General features: G+C 52.6%; 1 protein-coding gene across 1 annotated transcript; it reads left to right on the top strand.

Moving 5' to 3' along the window:
• The first annotated feature begins 545 nt into the window (after positions 1-545).
• SURF4 (surfeit 4) lies at positions 546-18,244 on the top strand. Its single transcript, XM_001521594.5, has 6 exons — positions 546-891; positions 11,499-11,685; positions 12,304-12,380; positions 13,149-13,192; positions 13,793-13,979; positions 15,384-18,244. The coding sequence occupies exons 1-6, from the start codon at positions 844-846 to the stop codon at positions 15,648-15,650; spliced, it is 810 nt and encodes a 269-aa protein (XP_001521644.4). The 5' UTR covers positions 546-843; the 3' UTR covers positions 15,651-18,244.
• Positions 18,245-18,624: the final 380 nt, after the last annotated feature.

The following is an 18,624-nucleotide window of genomic DNA, read 5'->3' as shown; positions in this document are numbered from 1 at the left end:
GGATGTCGGTATTGGTTAAGCGCTTACTCTGTGCCGAGCCCTGTTCTAAGCGCTGGGGTAGGCACAGGGGAATCGGGTTGTCCCAGTGGGACTCGCGGTCTTCACCCCCATTTGACAGATGAGGGAACTGAGGCACCGAGAAGCGAAGTGACTTGCCCACCGTCACCCAGCTGACAAGTGGCCGAGCCGGGATTTGACCCCGTGACCTCCGACTCCCCAGCCCGGGCTCTTTCCACTGAGCCCCGCTGCTTCTCGATGACTGACGGGATGGCTGAGGGGATGGATGGTCGACGGGATGGCTGACTGGGTGGATGGCTGAGGGGGTGGCTGAGGGGCCGGACGGACGGCCGACAGGCTGTCCGGCTGACCGTCTGGCTGGCTGACGGGCTGGCGGGTCGGCAGGATGGCCGAGTGAGTGACAGGCGGGGCTTGTGCGGCCCCTTTAAGGCTTGGCCTACGTGGCAGCAGGAGGAGGACGACGAAGGGGAGGAGGAGGAGGAGGACGACGACGACGACGACGACGAGGGGCGGGAGGGGGAGGAGCCGGGGGGGCCGGAGGAGCCGGAGGAGCAGGAGTCACCGCCGCCGCTGGCGAGGCCGAAGCCGAGCCCGCCGCCCCACTTCCTGTGCAGGCCCCGCCGCCCAACAGACCCTCCTTCCCCGCCCCGGGACCGGCCCCGGCCGCGGCAGCAGGAGGAGGAAGAGGAGCCCCCGTCACCGCCGCCACCCCCGGCAGTCCCCCCCGGCAGTCCCGTCCCCCCCCGGCAGTTCCCCCCGCGGCAGTCAGTCCCCCCCGAGCGAGCCGGAGCCCGCGCCGCCCTCGTCGCAGCCCTCGCCGCCGCCATGGGCCAGAACGACCTGATGGGCACCGCCGAAGACTTCGCCGACCAGGTGGGCCCCGCGCCGGGGCACCCCCACCGCACGGACCCGCCCAGGCCCTCCCGCACTCCACACTACCCGCCTCCTCCCCTCCATTTCCCCCGGCCTTCCTCCTCCTCCCCGTCCCCCCCCGCCCACCTTCCAGAGCCCCTTCTCCCCGGCCTTCCTCCTCCTCCTCCTCCTTCCGATCCCCCCACCCCCGGTCCCCCTCTTTCCCGATCCCCCGATCCCCTTCTCCTAGGTCCCCTCCTCCTCCTCCCTCTTTCCCGATCCCCCGATCCTCTCCTCCTCCTCCCGGTCCCCTTCTTTCCCGATCCCCTTCTCCTCGGTCCCCTCCTCCTCCTCCTCTTCCCCCCTTCCCCGTTCTGCAACAGCCTCTCATTCCCGGCTTTCCCTAACTGCCCCCCTCTCCCTCCCCCCCGGCTTTCTCAGCATCCCCCGTTCCCCTCCCTCACTGGAGAGCCTCCCTCCCCGTTAGGCAGAGAGAGACCACCCCCCACCCCCTTTCGCCCCCCCTTTGCCCCCCAGGCCCCTCTCATCCGAGGGGAGACCAGCCCGGGGTCGGCGGAGTGGGGGGCGGCTGCAGGCCCAGGATCCCCACCTCTTTATCTTCCTTCCTCACTTTCCTCCCCCAACCTTGGGGATTGGTAGCCCTTGCTCTTCTCCCCCCGCATCCCCATTTTCGCAGCCGACAGCCCCTCCCCGCACCCCCTGGCCAGTACAGTGCTTCAGGCCGTTGGCACAGTGCTTAGCGCACAGTAAGCGTGCAGGACGATGGGATGAATTCACGGAACTGGGGCCAAGCTAGTCCTGCTCTCCCTCCTAGTTAGGCCGAGAGCCCTAAGGGGGACAGGGACCGTGTCCCACCCGATTCATTTGTCTCTCCCCCAGCGCTTAGGGCAGTGCTCGACACAGTGAAAGCTTCACAGATCCCCTTATTATTTCTGAGGAGGTGAGGGCTGGCTCCGGGTACCAACTTCTGACCCCTCTTGGGATCCTGCCTTTCAATCCAAGGGCTGCTAACTAGGGGTGTCCTCCACCCCCCCAATTTGGTAGTCAGGTTGTTGGCCTTCTTCTCCAAACCAAGGGTCTGGAGGGACCATTTGTCTCCTGAATGGTCAGGATCCTAAAACAATGGTGGATCCCATCAGGGCCTTCGGGAATCCGCACTCTTGCCCTTCCAGGAATAAAGGGACGCCCAACACGCTCCCCCCGCCCGGCTGAACCGCAGGGCCTTTCCACAATCCCACTCTATCCTTCCTTCCTGGGTTGGACTCTGCCCCCTCCTCCATTTGTTGAGTGTGGGTAACTCTCACCTAAAGGGAGGGGGGTAGGCCTGTTTTTTCTAAAAGTGTACAGGTGGCACTCCGGACAACAGGGAAGGCCCAGAAAACAAAGACGTCTTCAGTGTTAAAATTTCTCAAAGCCATCAAAACAGAGCCATCGAATGAAGGATAAAATAGTCTGGTGCTCTGGTTAAGCTTGGCAAAAGTAGTGGTGAATTGGGGGTGAGGGGGTGTGTGTTTGTTTTTTTGTATAGTTCACGAAATTGTTTAAACTAGGCCATTCTAGTGAAGCAAGAGGTCTCTTTTCTGGGACGGGAGAAGTAGCAGAAAGTCTGACCAACCCTATCTCCTTGTCCCTCTCCCGTTTCTCAGTCCTCCGAATATGCAGGGCTCCGTTAGCTGAGATGAAGCAGTGATTAGTGGTGAGTGTAATTTTTAATTGTTTAGATTGATATCTAGTCCCGGCTAGTGATGGAGGCAAGATAGTTCGCGAGGCCAAAGTGATTGGGCTTTTTCTGCCGATTAATCGGGTGTGTGGCAAATAGGTTTTCTCTGATATCTAGCCCGGAGTGCTTCTCTTACTCCCGTATAAGTGAATAGGACTGGAGAACCCGTTCTCCTTTCCGAGTTTCCTAGTTGACTTCTGAAGACTCCTTTGGCATGACACTGTTGAAGTGCTAACATTTTAAATCGGATCTGGAGGTGGAAATGAAGGATGAAAAAATTCTTTAAAGCCGAATAAAAAAGAATCTAATAACTGAAAAGAAGCCTGCCAGGAAATAAGTAGGTTGGGTTCTCCCATTCCCCCCCTGCAAGGGCTAATTCTCGTTGACATAATTTTTTTGACCCCATTTTATTTGTGAAGCAACTTCTCACTAAGAAGATTGCTCTTATTAATGGAGGTAGCCATGGCATTCACATAGATAACCTTCATCCTGCCAAACTACTTAGTTGTGAAATTTCACTTGCAAAACTCAAGTCCAGATAAGGACCCAGTTGCTGTGTAAATCCATCATGTTAAAAAAAAAAAAATAGATAAGAAGTTGTGGCTTCAGTGCTAGATACTTTCTCTTATTTTCTGTAATTCATTTTGGGGGTTTCTTAATTGGTTGAGGAGCAGTGACATAACTGTGGTTTCTCTTTCTGAGGCTCTTGTCTCTCCGCACTAGGGATAAAAATGATCAAGAGTCAGTCAAAATATTTAAACCAGGAAACTAGATGCGGTAATCATCATCCAAGGCCAGAACTTTAATCATTTGAACATCTTCAGTGAGCAAGAGGTTGACCCGAGACCAGTTGAAATAATAATGATAGTGTTTGTTAAGCACTTACAGTATGCCAAGCCCTGTGATAAATGCTGGGGTAGATACAAGATGATCGGTTCGGTTCGAATCCCTGTCCCACATGGAGCTTACAATCTAAAGTAGGAGTAAAATCCTCATTTTACAGCTTAAGACAACTGAGGCACCGAGAAGTTAAGTGACTCGTCCAAAGTCGCACAAAAGGCAAGTGGCAGAGCCGGGACTAGAACGCCCTTTGTGGGCAGGGATTGTCTCTCTTTTTTGCTGTACTGTGCTTAGTACAGTGCTCTGCACACAATGAGCGCTCAAAAAATGTGATGGAATGAATGACCGCAGGTCTTTTGACTCCCAGGCACAGGTGGCTTTCCACTCGGCTACCCAGCTTCTCCATTGTAGCATCCCCTGTAATTGTCCACTACCCCTCCCAAGATCTCTGAAACAGTGGTTTATGGCTCCTTCCACCTTTTCCAGAACACGATAATGAGTCTAGTCTACTAAAATGCAAACAGAGGGTAATAATCGTAATGATTGTGGTATTTGTTAAGTGCCAAACACTGTACTAAGCACTGGGGCGGATACCAGTAATCAGGTGCCGCGTGGGGCTCGCGGTCTAAGGTAGAGGGAGAACAGCTATTGAATCTCCATTTTGCAGGTGAGGGAACCGAAGCCTAGGGAGGGTAAGTGACTTGCTCAAGGTCACACAGCAGGCAAGTGACAGGGCTGGGATTAGAACCCAGGTCCCTGGTCTTTCCACTAGGCCGGAAAATCTATACATTGCCAAGAAATAGAGTCATTTGACTGCTGGAGTCTGTTGGTCAGACTTGGCCCAGTTCTCCCAGTCCCCAGGTTTATCCCCTGCTAGTAAATTAGGCATTTATGGAGGAGCATTGATTTTTCCAGACCACTGGGATTGAAGCGCACTGTGGCACTTTGTGCAGAGATGGTTTACAGGGCTCTCTAGTTGACCCAAAGAGTTGATAATACCACTTTCAGTGGGAGATTGGGGCTCCCCATTTTTCCTCTGTTCCAAAATGCGTGTATTCCTCTCCTCCCCGCTTGTCCTGTGTAGCAGATGTGCCTTTCCAGGCGGATAATCTGAATTTTTATTTTTGAAATCACGTTTATTCACTGCTTACTAGGTGCCAAGCCTTAACGTCTGGAGTTTTTCAAAGTTCTCCCACAAGGAGCTTGCAGTCTAAGAGCTGGTATTTTATCCCCACTTTACAGTTGAGAAAACTGAGGTCTAGAGTAATCGATTTGCCCCGGACCACGCAGGAAGTCAGTGGCGGAGCTGGGACTAGAACCGGGGTCTTCTCCTCTCCCGGCCCCATGCTCTTTCCACGAGACCCCGCCATCATCTCCGATTTGAGGAGCGTGAAAGAAAATAATCCTCAATTCTTATTCTGTCGTATTTATCAAGTGCTTACTGGGTGCTAAACACTTTACTAAGCGGTTGGGAGAGTACAGAGTAACAATAAACAGACCCATTCCCTGCCCACGAAGAACTTGAAATAATGATCTTCCCTACTCACCTCACTCACCTTAGATTGGAAGTTCATGGTGAGCAGAGGGTGTGTCTTTCAACTCTATTGTGCCCTTCTGAGCACTTTGCACAGCGTTCTGCACATTGTAAGTGCTCAGTAAATACCGCTGCTCCTACCCCTTCTTAATAGGGAAGGAATAGAATAGAGTTGCAGGGAGGGGAGAGGGTTTAAACTTGGAGGCCTTTTGTTCCGTGCCCTCGATGCCTTTTGGGAGGAATGAGTGGAGAGGGGGGTGGTTTGGGGACCGCCCGAGTTAGCCGGAATTGGAACTCACATGGGTTCTGATCCTTGGGCAAGTCACTTCACTTCTCTGGGCCTCAGTTCCCTCGTCTGTAAAATGGGGATTAAGGCTCAGAACCCCTTGTGGGATGGGGACTGTGTCCGACCCGATCGACTTGTTTCTCCCCCGGCTGCTTAAAACACTGCTTGGCACAGAGTAAGCGCTTAACAAGTACCATATTTATTATTGTCATCGTTCATTATCGGGTAGGGAAACGGCTGAGAGACTAAAGAAGATCTCTGGCCTCTAAGCTGTGGGAGAGAAGGTTGGGCCGGTTGGGGCTTCCTTACCGGGGCTGACCTAATTATGAGCAACGGATAAGCCCGGTGTTGTGGTGTTACCTGGTTTTTCGTTTGTGAAATGGACCCGTCTGCGCACTGCTGTGCTCACTTCAGTTGTAAATGAGACTTGCCCATAAAAGAGCCCAGCAGTGGTATTTATTGAGTGCTTTGTGTGTACCGGCAATGGTCTAGGCACTTGGAAGAGAACAGTACAAAGGGGATGATAAGAAATCTTCCCTGTCCACAAGGAGTGAACCATGAGGTCTCATCCCGACTCTGCCGTTGTCTGCTGTGTGACCTTGGGCAAGTCACTTCACTTCTCTGGGCCTCAGTTCCCTCATCTGTAAAATGGGGGTTGAGACTGTGAACCCCACGTGGGACGGGGACTGTGTCCAACCCGATTTGGTCGTATCCACCTCAGCGCTTAGTATAGTGCCTGGCACATAGCGCTCAACAAGCACCATTATTATTATTCTTATTATTAAGGAGCTTAGCCTCCGTGTGCCCTTCTGCGCTTTGCAACGGACCAGTCGTCTTTATCGAGCGCTTACCATGGGCAGAGCATTGTACCAAGCGCTTGGGAGAGTACGATAGGGCAGGGTGGTAGACACGTTCCCTGCCCGCAACCAGCTTACAGTTTAGGAGAGGAGAACACGCTCTGCTCCAGGGAGAACTGGACGGGCTGGGCTCAGTGAGAGAGCCCAAGAAGGGCTGCGCAAACCATTGTAGTCATCGCCTCCTTCCCGGAGCTCCGTCCTGAAAGCTTCATGACTGGACTGAGACTCGGCCAGAGATGACGTCGGAGTAGACCCATTTCTATGACTAAGGCCGAGGGGAACAAGAGAATCGGTGCCTAAATGACTTCTTGATTGCTCATTAGGAAGATAAGAGATTAGGCTTGAACGAGTCTCCTTGACCTTGGGGGAATGAAGATGGGCCCTCCGGTTTCCATGGGGAGGTTTGGGGTAAGATCCCGGAGAGGATCCGGAAAGCAGATTGAGCTCATTTCTGTGTTCAATAGCTCCTTCTCCAGGATGGCCCCAAAAGAGCTCGGGGGATCATTGGGATCGAGAGTGGGTCGGATGGCCCAGAATGGGTAGCAGTTCTTTCATTGTGTTAATTCGTAAACACTTTTGCTGACGGACGGTTTGTAGTGATGGGTTTCCTATTACGGTAGTGCGCGCCCGAAGGTGCTCTCCTTTCCTTTCTTCCCTCCCCACCCAAGCCCTCGGTGAGCGTTCTCCCACAGGGTTCAGGTTACAGGCCCCCCCGCACCCTCCTTGCTTCCTCCCATTCGGAGGAGGATGGCAGACGCCCCGATTTCCTCTTCTGCCTCCTTCACCTGGCAAGGGAGGACACTTTTTGGTTTGCTCTGTCCCTGGTTTGTCGGTTTGTTTGGAATGTGAACCTCTTAGGCTTCCCTGGAAGATTAGTATTTTAACATAAAATAGTGTTGTACCTAAAGTAGTCTCCCCACCGCTCTGGAAGTTGCCTGGGAGCCTTGATTCAAAAAAGAGGTCAGGACATTTTTTTTTTCTTTCTTGTGAACAAATCTCCAGCCTTGATCACTCTTGATCCAGCAGAAACTTGCCGACTTTTGTATTCGGATGGGGAACTTCCTAGGGAAACCCTGGATGGGTGACTCACTCTGCTTCTCTTAGCCAAGGCAGGACCAACCGCGTGTGCTGTTCTCTGCGGGCTCCGGAGGGCATTCCTGCCCAGTCTGTGACTTTGTCTCTTTCTCCGATCTCCACGGGATCAAAGAAAGATGATAATGATGGCCTTCTGGCCAGAGTTCCTGCTTGGACTTCCTCCAACTGCTGCTTTCAAATAGTGTTTCCCAGCTCTTTTTTGTTTGTCTGTTTTTTGCTTCGTCCTAAGGCACCCCAAAGATATAAGGGCTAGTTGGTGGGGCGTGCTTCCCCAGCCCCAGATGAGTGGAGAATGGGATACGTCTAGGGTTCACAAGACCCACCCCTCGTACCTGCCTTGGTTTACCTTAGAATCGTGAGTCCAGTGAGGGACGGGGATTGGCTCCGACCCGATGCTCTTGTATCTACTTCAGAGTTTAGCACAGTGCTTGGCCCGTAGTCAATACTTATTATTAACAACAATAATAATAATGATAATAATGAAAAAAGACTTGAGGTCTGGCTGGGTTGGCATGAACACCACTGGGAGCGGTCCCACAATTGCTTGGAATGAAAACAAATATGGCCAGTGCTCAGGCACGCTGAGTAGTCCCCAAGTCCCCCGGTGTGTGATGGGGAACCACTACTCTAGAAAGCCCTTGTTCCTTCTCTTCAATGGCCAAGTGTCAAGTTTTGCCCCAAGATTTTAGCATTAGGGCCCCTTCTTTAGGCTTAAATCCTATCCTGGTCTAAGTACATGCGGATTTTTCAGTGGTCCCTGTTTAAATCACCAGAATGTCGTACCTCCCTACTGCCGTATTTTCCACCGCTCTCTGTTGTCAATTCTGTGTCAATTAATTGTGAAATCTCTCTTCCTTCCTTCAAGATCTCATCGGTTAGTTGGGAACTTTTTACTTTTTCCTCTCTCGGTCTGACGGGTTCGCTAACCACAGGTTGAGTTGTGCTCGTTGCGTTTACCCAACCTGCATGGAGCGTCAGGATGTAGAGACCCCATTGCATGAAGGTGGAATTGGATGGATGGGTGGATGCTCACTCTCTGGGATGTTGAGGATCAGCAGGACTGCTTGGCCTAACTCTGCCTTTTTAGTCTTCAGCTTGTGTTTATCTGCACTGGTTGGGTCACTTGTCATAGATGCTCATTTTTCTAGGAAGTGCCATCAGCCGAGTCAAAACTCAAACTAGGGCCGTTTGAGGCAACTTCTCGGAGGCGGAGCAACCTTCGAGGCTAGCTTATGTAGTTGGGTACCAGGGTGAGGTTAGGGTAAACTCTAGTTCCACGTGTGAAATAAAGACTAAGTCAATCAGTGGTACTTATTGAGCCCTTAAACGGAGCTCTGTACAACAGAATTCAACAGCGTTGGTAGCTACGAACCCTGCCCCCTGTGTGCTTTCAGTCTGGCGGGGGGAGACAGACATTCATATAAATAGATTATAATATGTAATTTATAGAGAGGTTCCTAAGTGCTGTGAAACTTCTAAAGAGGCTCCTAGCTTCCTCCTGCGTGGGCCTCAAATAGAGCCTGCTTTAAAATAGCTATTTATGCGGAGAGAAAAGCCAAATATTTTCCACCAGGAATCTAGAGAATCTTAGTAGTCATTCTCTGTTTTGGCCTTCAGTCTGATAACCTGCACCCCCCCCCTTTTTTTTTTTTTTTAAGAAGACAGACAAGATCACTCTCCTTTTTTCTTTACCCCTCTCTCCGGCAGGCTTTAGATCGGGAAATCTATTTTTCCTTTATTCTCCTTTTTATGGTATTTCTCCTAACTCGCTCCATCTGCCCTCAGCGACTAGAGACTTCAAGGAGCCATATTGACTTCCCAGCCGATTCTGGCAGATCTCTGGGTAATGGACTACATTGTGTGAGGTTTGAAGATTCCCCCCGGGGAAGAGAGATCTGGAAACCAAGCAGTTGCTCTGACTTTGTTTGCTGAAGAGACGAATATCTCTTAAGTAAGCTTGTGCAAACATGTATGCGGTGGACATACCTAGTTGAGTGACTAAGCAAATTAACCACCTCTGATAACTGGGCCTTCTAAGGGTTGGGTTAGAACCTCTAACTCTGACCCCTTGCGTGGTTCCTATCTTTGCCCTTTGGAAATTTGGAAGTCAGTTATCGTCTCATTGCCAGAAAATATCCTTCACTCTCCTCAGATGAATTCATGAATCGCTCCGGCCTTGTTTTGTTTTTGTTAGGAGGAAGTTTTCCCCTAGTCGCTGGAGAACCGGCTTCAAGGCCCGGCCTTCTTGTAAAGGTCGTTAATGCCAAAATGGGGGCTGGAAACCTTAACGTCACCCAGGTGTAGATCTGTGGCACCCCAGCTCCAGTGGAGGCCGAATCAGGTGGTGGCCGAGCATTTTAAAAGCTTTTGAACCATCAGTTGGAAACTGGGAAATGTTTGCGGTTCAGTTCCCTCCTTTATAAATGGCTAAATTTCTGTTTAGTTCCCTCCTTTTTAAAGGGCTAAATTTCTGTTCTGGCTGCTGCGGGGTGGTGTATGTGAGTGAGTCACAGGTCTCCTGCGAAGGGACTCATTTTATCGATCTGTATTCAGTCTTCCATTCTTTAGGCTTCCCCTCACAAATCACTGTCTCTTTCCCCACCCCCATTCCCTTCTCTTGAAGCAGAATAACTTTAATTCTACAGCTTGAAACTTGCATTTTAAAATGGAAGAGTTACTGAGAGAGAATTTCCGCCTGCATGTAGCGTTGAGAGGTTATTCTAGCTAGGTTTAAAGCTAGGTTTTCTCCCCCCACCCCCCTTTATTATCTTCAGATCTGTTGGTCTCTGACTTGTTTGGACAGCAATTAGTCCTTCTCTCTTTTGTGGCACTTGTGCTAGGGCAGGGGTTAGGAGAGGCGGGTGAGTTTTCCTGCCAAGTGGGAGATGATTTGCTTCCAAAGCTGAGCTAAATAACTGAGGCTTGGACTGCCTTATTGCAGTGTGACGCTTCTAGGACGTTTTATGCAACTATCAAATGGCAAATCCCAAGCGATCGCCCTCTCTCCACGTCTTCCTTGATCCCAACCTTTGTGTTCATCCTGGAAGGCAAGAAACTCCGCCTCGTTCGTCACTCCCCTTGGAGGGTTGGATTGAGCCAGATTACCCTTTAGACTCTCACTACCTGACATATCTCTGATGTGGGTGGCTCTTTTGATTCCGTTCTCCCCAGTATATTGGTCGTGTTATCTCTAAGGGCTTTTTCTTCCCCCCTCCCTTAACTGTGTGTTGACCTTGAATTTTACCCTGAAGTTTGTTTCTGAATGTCAGCTCTGCACGACATTTTACATGGTACATATGCCCTATCAGATTTTGGAAATAACACAAACTCATTTGGGATTACATGGCCGGTTTTTGCACTTTTCCTTTTTCCGGCATCTCCTAATTACTTCACTAATTTGCGTTCCATTGCTGCCTTAACACCCTCCTGTCCCTCTCTCTGAAACCACCTATCACGGGAAGTAATCGAGGGATTTTTGTCGTTAACGATGAGGGATTTCATGGAATGAATCCTTAAATATCCAAAGAACTGTCTTTGCATATTTGCTGCAGGGTATAAACTGCTGTAGCCTCGATCCTTAGCTGCGGAGATCTGGGCAGATCCAGAGTATTCCCGTAGTGGCTCAGAAGTTTCAGGTCTAAATGTCTCTGCAGCCCCATTTCAACAGAGCTGCACTAGTTTTGTGGCGTGGCCTAAATTTAGAGGCCAAATTACTCAATCCAAACCTCCAGGGCAATTGACTTTGGAGCCCCGACTGCCACCTTACTTTAGTCTAGCGAGAGTAGAAAGTGGAAATCCGCACCCAGAGGATCGCCTCGCCAACTTTCCGGTAGAAAAGGTCATGTCGAGTTGGTGACCAAGCGGATAACAACTTCCAGGGCTGATGGTCTCCAAGCGTGACAGAACACTTCATAATAAGTTCCTGGGCTCTGATCCAGAATTGCAGTAGGTGAATTCTCTGATCTCGTTCCCCCTCTGCCCCCGCAATCAGTGGTATTTACTGAGCACTTACTATGTGCGGACCATTGTACTAAGCGCTCGAGAGAGTACAGGAGTTGGTAGACCTGATCCCCGCCCTCAAGGAGCGTGTGCTTGTGTGTATGTGCACTCGTTCTCTCTCTCCTACACTCTTCGTGATGCCTACCTTTGGAGACAGTCGGCACTTTGGTAGTCAGGAAGGGCATGGCTTCGGTTTGCCGTTTAACTGATCCAACCCACCCCGGTCATTTTTCTCCCTCCTCTCTCTCATTGACTCGTCTTCTGTTCCTCTCCTAGTTCCTGCGTGTGACGAAGCAGTATCTCCCTCACGTGGCCCGCCTGTGCCTGATCAGCACCTTCCTGGAGGATGGCATCCGCATGTGGTTCCAGTGGAGCGAGCAGAGAGACTATATTGACGCCACCTGGAACTGTGGCTACATATTGGCCTCCATCTTTGTGTTCCTAAACCTTCTGGGGCAGTTGAGTAAGTGGCTGCAGGAGGCCCCGCCGTGGCCTTGGGTTCTTATTACCTCTCTGGCCACCTTGCAGTGGCTGTCCACTCACTCGGGCCACTCCTAGGAGGCCAAGAGGTTTGTCCCAGGTTCTCCAAAGGTTGGAAGGGTGGTCGACTTAATGAGAATCGTTCCTGAACTCCGATCTTCAGAATGGCCATCCCAGGGCCTGAGCTGATGCCCTTTTCATGGTCACTTAAAGTGAATAGTATACCCACTACGAATATTGGCGGGTGCATCTCCCCCTCTCTGGCTTTCCCTCCCCCTCTCTCTTTTCTGCTCTCACGTGCTCTCTATTTGTTTGTTTCCTTTCTCTCTCATATTCCCAGAGTCTCCTAGTAGTTATCTCTATTTGGGTATGCATCTGTGCTGTGATTATCTAAAATCCACACCTAAGTGATGGTGAGAAGTACTACAGCAGATGTTCTCCAAAAGTAATGGCAACCAGGGATAAAGTCCCTCTTGGCCCTGTGTCGCAGATTCTGGTCTGTCTTCCCCGCCCCCCGCCCCTACAACACTACTTTTGACCTACGTTGCCTTCCCAGGGCATAAATTAAACCTTTTTGCCCTTGTTCCCCTTCCTTCCTTAGCTGGCTGCATCTTGGTGCTGAGCAGAAACTTTGTGCAGTATGCCTGCTTTGGACTGTTCGGGATTATAGCATTACAGGTAAGTAGTGATTTTCGGCAGGCAGCGTTCGCCAGTTAGGGCTCAGGGTCCGGGTGCTTGGCTGCCCGAAGTCAGTCTTGTCTGGATCCCATCTTTCTTTCGTCCGTGCCCTCTTCTTGGCTTTGGTTGCCGTCCGGCTCGGGTGGCGGGCTAAGCTAGGTAGAGGCCGGTTCGGATAACTCGGTTGAGAGGGTAGAATCCACCCCTCTCAAGTGTGATCAACCCCTAGCCAAGGAGCGGGGCTTGGGCTCTGATCCTCCATCTCTGCTTCTATCACTAACTCGAGTTTCCCAGACTGAACGAGTGTGATTTGCAGTTGTACTTTGGTACTCAGGTTTTCTGCACATGCATCTTCTCCTCCTTCACTTGTCACGAGATCAATTTTCCCCCTCGTCCTTCAGCTCACCTCGAGCTAATGTGGGATAATGCTTTCTAAACAGGGTGTTTTGCGTAGAATCCAAAGGCAATCAATCAGTGAATGGTTTTGATGGAGCGCTTCACCGTGGGCAGAGCACTGTACTGAGTGCTTGGGAGGGAACAATACAACAGATTTAGCAGTCATGTTCCCTGCCCGCAACGAACTGACAGTCCAGAGCCGCTTCTCCCGAGCGACTGCCTTGACGATCTCGTCAAGTGCCTTTCTCAATTTGGAACGTGAGCCTTGAAAAGCCCGCTCTTATTTTTCAAGCAGATGCACAGTAAACATTCTTAGATGCAGAAGAGTTTGATGATTCTGAGAATTGTGTTGTTTTTGTGTCTTCCCCACAGACCATCGCCTACAGTATTTTATGGGATCTAAAGTTTTTGATGAGGTAGGTCTGTTTCGGGGTTGAGGGTAGAAAGAATTGGGGTGTTTCCTCTAGCAGTGCCCCAATTGATATCCCAAAGTAGGGTTCGTTATTATTATTATTAATACTAATAACAGTAATGGTATTTGTTACACGCTTGCTGTGTGTCAAGCACTCTGCTGAGGATTTCGGGATAACCCGGTGAGATATCTGAGTGAAATGACCCCGGAAGAGAGTGATTTATTTAAGCGTCATGGGATAACATTAGCTATCCCAAGGTCAGACCTTTGAAATCCGTCTCTTCAGCCAGTGCAGGTTCGGACCCGGCATTCAGTTTAATGACTGACATTTGCTCTGAGTTGCAGAAGCACCTCTCTGCAAATTACAGTGCAAAAAGGATTTTAATTTGCAGCGTGTCTCTCGCGCCCAAATAACGGGGGAGAGACGAGGAAGGGGGTGTCTTCAAATGACACACAGTAGCGATCGTCCGGGACTGGGGGGTTTTGTCGCGGTGGGGTGTTTTTTCATCAGAAGAAGCTCGGGACGCGAATGCCCAGATCGTCGTCGACAGCAATACGCCCAACAAATCTCGCGAGTTTGTTCTCCGTTTCCTCCAACGCGTAGGAATCTGGCCTTGGGAGGAGGTTTGCTGCTGCTGCTGGCTGAATCCCGTTCTGAAGGGAAGAGCATGTTTGCCGGTGTCCCCACCATGCGGGAGAGCTCCCCAAAACAGTACATGCAGCTCGGCGGCAGGGTCCTGCTTGTCCTGATGTTTATGACTCTCCTTCACTTTGATGCCAGCTTCTTTTCGGTAAGAACCCGTGCCTGCTCCAGGGAGTCTGGAGGTCGGACACCGCTACCGCTCTTAATGATGATCGTCGTAAGAATCGGGGGATTTAAGCGCTGGCTACGGGCCGGGCACTCGGGTAGATACCGGACAAGCAGGTCGGACGCCGTCCCTGACCCGCGTGGGGCTCGCGGTCCGAGGGGGAAATAGAACGGGATTGGATCTCCATTTTACGGATGAGGAAACTGAGGCCCAGAGAAGCCAAGCGACTTGGCCGAGGAGACGCAGCGGGTACGGGTCAGAGCCGGGCTCAGGAGCCAGGTCCTCTGTCTCCCAGGCCCGGGCTCTCTCCACCCTCGGTCGCACCGCTCGTCATCGGCTCTCCGGGGCGTCCCCTCCCCCCCGCTTTGGGTAGGGATCGTGTGAGTTCTCCCTGGGTAAAGAGCCGTGGACGTCTACCACCTAAAACTAGCCTAGCCCCTGGCTGAAAAAAGAGCCATCCTTTGGTCACCCCTCAGCGGGCAGTGGGTGGTATGGCATGTCACCTTTGTTAGTCTGAGCAAAATGGGATTCCCTTTGCGGGGAGAGGAGCCCCAGGCTAGTATAGAAGCTGCCTTTCCGCGAGCATTCAAGCGTCAAGATCCCAGCCCCTCAAAGTCCGCAGCCGTGGCGGGGTGGTCCAGGAAGCAGGTGCCGGAGCTCAGTATCTGTTCCTGCCGGGACTTCTTCTGAGCAACTGACGAAACTGGGTGACTCCTCTTCCCGGCCTTTAGATTCCGGTCCATGCTCCCCTCTGTTCTTCACAGCCAGGGTTGGATTCCCCTCTCAAAATTCCGCCTCCTGGCCCTCCCCCGCTGTTCTCTCTTTATTATCGATAATAAAAATATCTCTTAAGCTCTTACTCCGTGCCAAGCACAGTTCTAAGTGCTGGGATAGATGCAAGGAAGTCAGGTTGGACCCATTACCTGTCCCACGTGGGGCTCGCAGTCTCAGTCCGCTTTTTACAGGTGAGGTAACCGAGGCCCAGAGAAGCGAAGGGACTTGCCCGGGGTCACACAGCAGACGTGTGGCAGGGCTGGGATTAGAACCCCAATCCTTCAGACCCCCGGGCCCGCATTCTAGCCACGAGGCCGTGCTGCTTCTCTGCTACACCTGTGGTCTAGGAATGGCTGACTCGGGCTGGGAGGGAGCGAGTCCCCCCTGGATCTCCAAAGCGATCAGGGCTTTGACGTGAAGCTCGTGGCGGGTAGACCTCCGAAGCCGATCGGGCGTCTCGATCGAGCTCTCGCCGTGCGCGGAGCGTTGCACCGTGCAGCTGGGAGAGTACAACACGTTCCCGAAAGGTCGTCGGACGTTATCAGCCCCAGCGCCACCCTTAACGTTATGGCTCCGACCCTGTTAACGGGCATCCCCTTCCTCCCACTCCAGATTCTCCAGAACATCGTGGGCACGGCTCTGATCATCTTAGTAGCCATCGGCTTTAAAACCAAGCTGGCCGCCTTGACTCTGGTCGTCTGGCTCTTCGGCATCAACGTCTATTTCAACGCCTTCTGGACCATCCCCGTCTACAAACCCATGCACGACTTCCTCAAGTACGACTTCTTCCAGACCATGTCCGTCATCGGAGGCCTGCTGCTGGTGGTGGCCCTGGGGCCCGGCGGAGTGTCCATGGATGAGAAGAAGAAGGAGTGGTAACGGGCCCGGCTCGCCGGCCGGCCCGAGCCGGGGCCGCCCGGGACCGGCTCTCTGTGGATTTGACAAAACTGCCGGCGTTCTCGTGTCCCACCCCGCCCCTCCCCCCCCTCCGGTAAAGGCACAGATGTCTGGAGAGCTTTATCTGCAGCGACACCGATAATCCGCAAAATCGATGGCTAAATCCGAGCGGGAGCCCGTTGCTCCAGTCGTGATCTCTCACACTTTTTTTTATTTTTAGGTCGGCCACAGCCCCTCCGGTTCACGTGCCCCGGGCGGGGGCTCGGGGGGCGGTGCGGGAGACGGGGCTACTTACGCCTTTGGCCTAAGTGGGGTTTTTTATGATTTAAAAAAACAGAAAAAAATCTCCAAGTTGTACTGTGAGCGGAAACCCGGCCATATCATTCAATGTGGTGGTCTCTTTTTTATTTTTATTTTTTTTTCCTCTCATTTACACTTCTCGCTCGAACTACTCTGATTTGTGTTGCCCCAGCCAAACAAGGAAACACTAGTCTAAACTCTCTGGACACCCCGTTCCCCCGCCCCCATATTGCTCTTGCCATATACGAAAAGAAGTTTGGGTTTTTTCTTTGTGTGTTTGACTGTAAAATCAGAAGTCCCTTGAAGTACAGTATTAAGCATCTAGAGAAACTGACACAGACAGAAAAGGGGTGGATGAGGAGGAAATGGCCCCGCTGGCTGGAGTGGGATCCGATCATCGATTTAAGCCGCCGTAATTAACGTCCCCTTCTTCCCCACCCGAAGGAGGCGTCTGATAGACGAGGCCGTTGGCCCACCCCGCCCCCTGACCCCGACTGGGAGATCTGGGACCGTCAACGGGGGAAGAACCGAACCGGGCCTCGCTTCTGCCAGCCCGCTGGATTTTTCTTTTTAGCAGCGGGTGTCGGCAGCTGCCCGTCGGAGAAAGGCAGAACTGGTCAACTCCCCATTTCCTAGTCGGGGAGGAGGGAGGAGGCTGCTGCTTAAGGCCTGGTTGCGGCGGCACGGCTGATCTGACAGCCGAGGCCCTCCTTCCCAGAACGGAAACTCTCCCACCCACCCGCAAGGGCTCTCTCGGGCCACAGCCAGATTCCCCCTCAACCGAGCAAGATCTTAACTTCCCGTCAAAGTTCGAGTGAACCCCTGAACTGGTTCTTAGGAGCTCTCCCCCGACCCTCCCACCCCACTTTTATGGATGAAAACGTTTTTTCTCCACGCTACGAGCGTGGGCTGGGTTCTGGCCCCAGCGTTTACCATTTCAGAAGCAGAGTGTTGCTTTGCTGCTCAATTTTTTTGTTTTTCCCTTTTTTTTTTCCTCTCCCCCTGCAGCCAAATTGACAATATCTGTGATGGCTTGATTTGATCTGAGTCCTGTATTTAAAGTTTTCTAACACCGCCTCACGTTGCGTTTCTCTTTCTTGGCGTACTCGATGCCGGACGACGTTGGCGCCCCTGTGTGTGCCCTCCCTGGGGTGGGGCCTGGCTGTCCCCACCCACCTAGGGTGGCTCCTTGGAAAAGGGAAGTGGAAAGTGGGGAGCAGCTTCCACCCGGCGTTATGCCCCCCAACCGCCCGCCAATCACAGCAGACGGCCCGGCGTCCTCCCTGCCGTCCCCCACAGCTCAAATACTGAACCTTTGGGTTTGTTTTCCAGCGTAACACCACCTCCCGCAGCCTTTTGTTCTTTTCTCCTCTCTGGGACATCGCCTCCTTTCGATCAAATCTCCGAGAAGTGCCCACCCGCTCGGTCTGGAGGGCCTAAAGGCGTCCAACGGCCCGAGCGAGGGGGAAGGCTGGCACCCCCTCCACGCCAGCTGAAAAATGGGGCTGGCGGTGGAGTTCCCGGGCCGACGGACTCTCGAGGCCTCAGCCCGGGCCCTGCCCAGCTGTTCCGTTCAGACCCCCCGAGTGGGCACCGGGCTCCTCACGCTGCGGCAACCGGACCCGGCGAACCCCGGCCTCTTCCACGGTAGGCGGAGGCCGTCGGGGGCCGTTCCCAGTCGGGCCCCATCCCGGCTCGCTAGTATTTATGACACAGGTGAAGCTAAACCTGTTTAACGGTAAGGGATGTTTCTTCACGGTAACCGAAGCGAGGCCACGTCAACTTCGTTTTAGGCGAGGGTGGGCTTCAGACGGGGGCGGTTCGCCCTCCATCTTCCTGACCCCGTCCACTACAGCAGCCCAGTCAAATGTCGCACGGCGGCGGGGTACGTCTTCTCCGGCGGCCCCATTCCGGCTAGGATAGCAACCTCCGTCTGCCCTATCTCGGGAGGGTGGTGTTCTGTCCACAGAAAGCTAAATTGACCTCTGCAGCCGAAGTACTGGTCTAGCCCAAAGGGACGCTCCCCCCAAAGCGGTGTTCCGGCTGCTCCTTTCTCCCCTGCCTTCGACGTGGCGCGGCACAAAAATCACACCTAATTAGCTCCGACTGAAGTGTTTGGGGGTGTCTCTGTTGGTTGTCTTTTTTTTTTTTTGCTTTGGGAGGAAAAAAAAAAAAAATCTCATTTTATGCTGTATTTTATATCTTAGTTGTGTTTGAAAATGTTTTGATTTTGAGACAAGACATCGAAATAATAAAATGGCATTTGTTGTACCTAGCGTCGGCACGGGTTAGTCGATGCTGTTTCCAAACCAGTCCCGGCGGGGGTGAAGGTGGTGCAGGTGTAGGCGCCCCGGCTGCCCCTCGCTGTGGTCGAGAGACTACGGGGAGGAGCCCACCCGGGCTAGAAGTTAGGAATGACAGGTGGTCCCGCCCTAGCAACTTTCGACCCGTTCTCCCGAGCATCCTGTGGCCGAGGCAGGACCATTGGATGGGCTGTCCTCGTTCTCCCGCAAGAGGGGCATTTCTGGAGTGACTCCGCCCGAGCTGAGGGCTCTGGCTCAGTTCTGGGGTGATTAGGTTGCCCTCCCACTGGCCCTGGGCTCCCCTTCACCGCCCCCCCCCCCCCCGGAAAGAAGTACCTGGTCATTTGGGGGGT

The sequence above is a fragment of the Ornithorhynchus anatinus genome, chromosome 4, assembly GCF_004115215.2.
Source record: "Ornithorhynchus anatinus isolate Pmale09 chromosome 4, mOrnAna1.pri.v4, whole genome shotgun sequence".
NCBI classification, from domain to species: domain Eukaryota; kingdom Metazoa; phylum Chordata; class Mammalia; order Monotremata; family Ornithorhynchidae; genus Ornithorhynchus; species Ornithorhynchus anatinus.
This window is presented reverse-complemented; position numbering and strand designations above follow the sequence as displayed.